The sequence below is a fragment of the Raphanus sativus genome, unplaced genomic scaffold (assembly GCF_000801105.2).
Source record: "Raphanus sativus cultivar WK10039 unplaced genomic scaffold, ASM80110v3 Scaffold3881, whole genome shotgun sequence".
NCBI lineage: Eukaryota > Viridiplantae > Streptophyta > Magnoliopsida > Brassicales > Brassicaceae > Raphanus > Raphanus sativus.
Window position 1 is genome coordinate 1 of NW_026619185.1, and position 6792 is coordinate 6792.

The window sequence follows — 6792 nt, forward strand, 5'->3', positions numbered from 1 at the left end:
AGACTTGGGTTCACCCCCTATGGTAAATCTTTAAATTCACAACTTCCTTAATAACCAACCAAAGTGCAAACTAGATTAATGATAAAATAATTTAAAAAATAAATAATATCATATTTAATAATGTTAATGTCACTATTTAATCCCTAAACTCACTCTATACCCTAAATCCAAATTTTAAACTCTAAATGTTAACTTATAAACCCAAACTCTATACCCTAAATCCTAAACCCAAACCATAAATCATAAACCAAAAAAACTAAATTCTAAATCCAAAACTATATCCTAAACTCAAAGCATAGACTCTAAACCCAAATCTTAGACTCTAATTCTAAACCATAAACCCTAAACCCAAACCGTAGACCCTAAACCCAAACCCTAGACCGTAACCCAAACCATGAACTCTAAATCCAAACTTTAATTCTTAACCTTAAATTTCAAAAGAACAACATCAATATTAATCTAAATATTTAGGGTATAGGGTTTGGGTTTTGTATTTACGTTTTGGGTTTAGAGACTAGGATTTGGGTTTAGAGTGTAGGTTTGGGTTTAGAGTTCAGGTTTTTGGGTTTATGATTTATGGTTTGGGTTTAGAGTTTAAGATTTTGGTTTAGGGTATAGAGATTGAGTTTATAATTTAGAATTTAGGGTTTAAAATTTGAATTTAGAATATAGAATTTGAGTTTATGGATTAGATAATGACATTAGCATTATTAAATTGACACTATTTATTTTGTTAATTATTTTGGTTTTTGAAAAGATTTTTAATACTTTTTAATCATTAATCTAATTGGCACTTTGATTGGTTTAGAGTTATTAGTCTTGTCCTATTATCGTTAGCTTATTACGTTTGGAGCTCGGACGGCTAACAGTTCATATAATATTGTTTGTCAAACCTTTGGTCAGTTTTTTATTGATATGTAAAACCATAAACATTTGGCCCCGAACTTTTAAAAGTTTTTAAGCGAAATCGTACCAACTCGTGTAAAGATATTAATTTCAGTCGTATAATCTTATCATATCTACACTAGACGAATTTTATCCATATAATCTGCCATAAGGTATACGTATGATCTACATATATATAACAACTAAAAACTTTCTATAAAGATAGATAATCGTGTGTTTATTTTTGCAAAGTTTCTTTTATAAGCTTTATGAGATGGTAGCTCTTAGAAATGTTCAAAACATATACGTTGTAGAATTTACAAAAAAATCCCACCGATATGCAGTTATATATTAATATATGTAGATTTTATCACATACACACCAATATGTACACACATCAAGAAAATATATTCAAGATGGGTACATATATATATATATATAAACACCACCAAATTTACAAGGATGTTTTTATAAGATATGCTTGTCATTCAGAAGCGACCCTGAAAGTTAGCCAACATGGAAATAGGAACGACGCATAATCCTTTACTCCTTAAGTCCATATTATTGTTGTTTCCTTCTCTGAGATTCCTCATCATCGTCATATTTTGTTCATCCCCTTCTTGGATTTGGATCTGATTATCCCCCATGCCTCTCGTAGTTCTCTACAATACCATATGGAAAACATATTACGTGCTTTTTTTTTTTGGTTCAAATAACGTGCTATATCCGTTATCCATAATGTAAAGTTTGTTACTACGGAAAGCTTATTAACTTATAATCAGACAAACATATATATATATATATATATATATATTGAGTTTATCTAATAACAAAGGACCAATTCTGTCTTAATAAAGTATTGTGCAATATGAAATTTCTTTATCTTTTCCTTGTGTTATAAATTAACTTACAGTCAAATTAATGAATAGATAGAGCATATATATATGTATGAGAGAAGAGTGGAGAGACTACCATTACGAAACTAGACCAGACATAGTCCTCATTTTTTCTAGGAGGCGTCTGAATATGTTCAACCTGACTGACCTGTTCAATACCATTCATATAAAATTGTAATTTGCATACTATTAAGAGAGATATACTACAAAAAGAGATGAATAAAAAGGCATAAGTAATTATTTTAGGTATATGTGTCATGATAATCAATCATGTTTTACAATCTTAATAAAAACTTATGAAGAGTCTATAGATTTGCACCGAAATAAAATAAAAAGAAATTTATGGATTAAATTTTCAACCACTGATCATGTTTAATTGAATTAGGTTACCTTAGGGCTATTAACCGGAGAGCTAGCCGTGTCCTCCAGAGAATCATCTTCACAAATCTTCTTGGTTCTTGCTTTCCCAAACTTTAACTTCACCGGAAAATTAACTGGAAAATCCTGTCCGGAAAAGACGTCAGTAGCAGCGTCGGAGACCAGAGAAGGAGAGACGCCAAGAAGCGAACAAGAACTCTTGTCTTGATGATCACTATCTTCTCGATGAGTTCTGTAATGATTCGAGAAATCGTCGAGATAGGTTGTCCATCCACTCTCTTCTTGACAATCACCAGCATAATCATCAATATCAACAACATCATCGCGATGGTCGAAAGGGGCGTGATTTTGTTCGTAAGTATTACAAGAGAATGTATCCATCATGTGGAGAAAGGAAGAATAACCCAAAATAAAATGGAATAATTCTTTAAGTGGTTGCGTTGGGTACATATATAGAGGTCGTTAAATTCTCATGGTATTTTAAAAAGGCGAAACAAAATTAATTGGAGAGATAACAATCGGAATCTTGATGTAGTCATCACATGGGTCCCAAAGCGTTGATCAAAATTATTTATGAGAACCAAAAGCCAACGACGGACTTCTAAGAAAGTGTGACATTGAGCTATATATCTTTCAAAAATATGTTCAACATAACTCATAATTTTCTTTACCAAAAAAAAGCATAACTCATAATTTTATGAAAAATGATATATAAGTAGACTTTTATGGCAGGACGTGCATAGATTATAGTTTAGTTTCATTGTTGTAAAAAAAAAGTCGACTTTTATTGTTTGATAAACAAAATTATTTGCATATGTATACAAATATGTGGAATTAGATTCTTCGACCGATCGATAAAAGTTGATAATAATATAATCATATAAGAGGAAAAAAAACTTTTACATTCTTTGTCGCAAAATAAGAAAATTATTAAACTAAGATTTGTATGATTTTATTCTTCTGAATGATGTCTTTTTATCAATCTTTGACCATTTAATAAGCGTAGATGAGATTTGGCCAAACTTACGTTGATTTGTATAGCAATTGATTTATTATTATTATTATTTTTTGAAAAAGGGCTTTTTGTATAATTAGTTGAGACATATCTTTCTACCAAATTCATTACCAAGTTTAAAATGTTGAGTTGTAAAATGATTGTATGATGATCAAAGAAAACGTAGACAAAACCAACACCAAACCACCACGAGGATTACAAAAACGAATTTCCTAAATAAAAATAAACTTTTAAAAGGGGTTGGTCAGTGTGAAAAGTAATACAAATACTCAAACCTTCCTGATGTAGCCATCCGATTTGTAGTTCTTTTTGCTACTTCAAAGAATAACTAAATAATTATATCCAACTTGTTAAAGGGAAACTTTTATTAAATTTGTAACCGAATGCAAACCAAAACAGAAGAGGGGAGGAGGAACGTTATGTTCGTTGAACTTGACTACTTTGATGTTGCGTGAGAATGGCAACGCCGAAGAAAGTAGACTTTTTTTTTTGGTTTTATGTGTGGCCGTTACAGAATGATGACACTTGAAACAGTTTGGATTTGGATGTGATGTGCACAAACATGTGAAAATGGAATTCGATGACGGAATGTTTGTTTCCTTGCAATAGTGGATCACTTTTATAAGGGAAACTTGTGTAATAACCGTTTCTAGTGTATGTGTTTGAAAAAAAGAGTCGTTTCTAAGTGTATTGAAAAAAGAACAAAACATTTGTCGTGGTGAAATTAGTGAAGTAGCTTGTAACTTATTGCGATCAGTAAACGGACATAATATAGTTTGAGATACAACTAGAAAAACAAAACAAGAAATGAAAACATAACTTTACGTTATCAACATATTTCTTTTAAGAATATAAAACAATGTTCGATTAATTTTTTTTATAAAGAATGTTATGGGAAAAAATATATACTGTACAAGTATAAAAGCAGAGTGTTCTTCTTTTGTGGTTTCATCGGTGATTTGTGGAGCAAACTATCTGGCTTTCGGGTCTTCAAACTCTTAGGTCCTGCTCTTCGAATGGAAGTGATGCGGTTCCTTACCTTCTCCAAGTTTAATTAGGGCAGATGTTATCAGAGAGGTTCGCTATGTTTCCTTCTGTTCTTTTCCAGAGGTGGTAAATTGCTTTGCGTGCTCAAAATGTTTGCCCACATTTGTATCGATTACGAATTCATAACTAGCGATAATAGTTTTTTCCGTTTTGAAACCCTCTCATCCTGAAGTCAAAGAAACACACATCCTTGAGAGCTTGAACTCTTTAGTTAATAGATGTGAGTAGTTAGTATTCGGTCTCAGGTTATAAAAATGAAAATCAAAAAGCGAAATGGTATTTACTATTACTGGAACCAAAATTCTCCAGTGGAAATGGAAAGCGGAAACATTACAAAAAAAAAAGAATAAGAAAAACTTCATGATCTCCTCTCTTTTTATCCCTGCTACTTTTCTCTCAATACCATTTTTTCTCTGTTTTCTTTCGTTTTTCTTGTTATTTAAAAGAAAAATACTGAAGAAAGCGGGCGAAATCTCCGCCGCATCATCTCTCCATTTCGCTTTAAAGACGGCTAGAAACGGTGCTCCGACCATTTGCTTCTTTTTATATATTTATATATATGTATATCTACAAATACGTTGTGGGAAGATGCTAAAAGTCGATGAGTGGTTCTCCGATGGTGAGATTCCGCTCCACTGTCCATGGTAAGTCGAAGAGCTTGGCCGTCACAAACTTGAAGATTTTATTTACGTTTATGTTGTATGAAGCACTCGAGAAGAAGAGCGTCGCGTTTAACGCCTTCGCGTAGGTTCTCGCCTGGCTAGCGATTGCCCATTGAAGATCAATAGGAAGTTGAATAAACTCATCAAACTTTGTTCCTACCATTACTGGAATCGCCGTCTGCATAAAGATAGTGTAACAATTCAAAATTCCTTATAACAAGGGTAATTATTATAAAGAGACCAGATTGGTAATGAATGATAGTATGTATGAAATCTCTCACCTGATTGAACTTTCTAGCTTGTTGATACCAGCTAATCACACTGCATTAATGAAAAAGTTACAGTTTAGCTTCGAATTAACTTTTTATCAAAACTTTTGCATGTTCTGAAGCCTAAATAGTAGTACTATATATTATTAACCTGTTAAGAGTGCAACGACTGGTGAGATCGAACATGAAGAGAATTGCTACAGAGTCCTTGCAAGCCATGGGGATCTGATCCCGTGATCTCTCAGCTCCTGCAAAATGATAATTAACTTTCTAATTAAGCTAACTAATTCCTCCAAGAGTAATGGTATTAAACATTAGAATGACATTATTTAATCTATGGTTACCTTCTAAGTCCCAGATGTTGTAGGAAATGCGAGCACCTCCCATGGATAACATCTTGTCCGTACAAGTGATCCCTTCCTCCAACTCTCTCATTTCAACTTCCTTCTCTTCCCCAACATATTTCGCCTGTATAATAAAAACCACTCATTAATATTATTGCTGATATTTTTAAAAATTCTAATTTAAAAAAAATAACATTCAGTTTGGTCTGAACCCGAACCGGACACAACAACTAAACACCTTTACCACTTTGGGTTCTGATTTATGACTTTCTTTTCTTTTGGAACACGGTTTATGACTTAAAATCCGAAACTGAAAGAGACGTTAATGATTTAAAAAAAAAAAATATTTGCTTATGTGTAAACTAACCAGGAAGCAAGTTTTTCCGATCTGGGGATCTCCTAAGAGGCTGATCTTGAGAGAAACCAGATCAGAATCCGATCTCCGGTGGCTGTTATCGTGTTCGTGCACCGATCTGCGGCGTACGACGGGGATGGGAGGAGGCTGAGGACGAGAGACAGACGGAGAGGGAGTGGCGGCGCGTGACAGCAACGAATATCTCCCTGATTTTTTGGGAGAGAAAGCGACGATTCTGCTCCAGAGCAGCCGCGTGAATCGACGGAGGATCAAAATACGACGGTTCACTCTGTTTCTGAGATTGTTGAGTCGAACGATCTTAAGGCAGGACTGAGCCATTCTTGAGACTGATTAATTATAAGAATCTAACGGAGAAATTACGAAAGAAAATAGAAACGAGAAGAAGAGAAAAGAAAGCTTCAAGAAGATGTGATGATGATGGCCAGAGGGAAGCTGATTGGTTCAACTTTGGCCATAAGAAAGAGAAGGAGAGAGAGAGAAGGAATATACGTGAAAAGGTTCTGTGTTTCCTCATTTTTTCCCGGAAGGGACGACGACACACTTTAAAAGCTTTTTAATTAATTATTAAATTTAACATTTTAATTGAAATTTCCTTTAATTTAATCATTGGGGGTGATTTGAAAAATTTTGTGGGCAACGAACTTTTCTGGTGTGATGAGAGAGCTAGGTGGGGGATTTTTCAGATGTGACGACCACATACATTACATTGACCTTTTTAATTTATGTAAACGAAAAAGACGTAAATAGTTTACAAAAAAAAAAAAAAAAAAAAAACGTAAACTCAGGCAATACCTTACGTGCTTTGCATACTCTATGCTTTTTTTTCTACATCAATTTAATTAGCCTCACTTTTTGATAAATTTTAAACTACAACTTTATTTGTTTCTCAAATTAATATAGTATTTCATGTAGAATTTTAT

General features: G+C 33.2%; 2 protein-coding genes across 2 annotated transcripts; both read right to left on the minus strand.

Annotated features, from left to right (window-relative positions):
- Positions 1–1214: 1214 nt before the first annotated feature.
- On the minus strand, positions 1215–2574 carry LOC108829371 (vascular-related unknown protein 1-like). Its single transcript, XM_057001700.1, has 3 exons — positions 2172–2574; positions 1858–1929; positions 1215–1547 (listed from the first exon to the last, which is right to left on the minus strand). The coding sequence occupies exons 1-3, from the start codon at positions 2541–2543 to the stop codon at positions 1374–1376; spliced, it is 618 nt and encodes a 205-aa protein (XP_056857680.1). The 5' UTR covers positions 2544–2574; the 3' UTR covers positions 1215–1373.
- Positions 2575–4128: 1554 nt separating this feature from the next.
- LOC108829390 (septum-promoting GTP-binding protein 1-like) lies at positions 4129–6393 on the minus strand. The gene is made up of 5 exons (XM_018603048.2): positions 5864–6393; positions 5497–5620; positions 5304–5400; positions 5165–5204; positions 4129–5061 (listed from the first exon to the last, which is right to left on the minus strand). The coding sequence occupies exons 1-5, from the start codon at positions 6188–6190 to the stop codon at positions 4813–4815; spliced, it is 837 nt and encodes a 278-aa protein (XP_018458550.1). The 5' UTR covers positions 6191–6393; the 3' UTR covers positions 4129–4812.
- Between the last annotated feature and the right edge of the window lie 399 nt (positions 6394–6792).

Coding starts and splice junctions, on each gene's coding strand:
- LOC108829371 (XM_057001700.1), bottom strand. CDS start 2,543: ATGATGGATACATTCTCTTGTAATACTTACGAACAAAATCACGCCCCT. Junction 1,930..2,171: donor CTCCGGTTAATAGCCCTAAG/GTAACCTAATTC, acceptor GGTATTGAACAG/GTCAGTCAGGTTGAACATAT. Junction 1,548..1,857: donor TCTGGTCTAGTTTCGTAATG/GTAGTCTCTCCA, acceptor ATGGTATTGTAG/AGAACTACGAGAGGCATGGG.
- LOC108829390 (XM_018603048.2), bottom strand. CDS start 6,190: ATGGCTCAGTCCTGCCTTAAGATCGTTCGACTCAACAATCTCAGAAAC. Junction 5,621..5,863: donor TCGGAAAAACTTGCTTCCTG/GTTAGTTTACAC, acceptor TTTATTATACAG/GCGAAATATGTTGGGGAAGA. Junction 5,062..5,164: donor AAGCTAGAAAGTTCAATCAG/GTGAGAGATTTC, acceptor ATCTTTATGCAG/ACGGCGATTCCAGTAATGGT.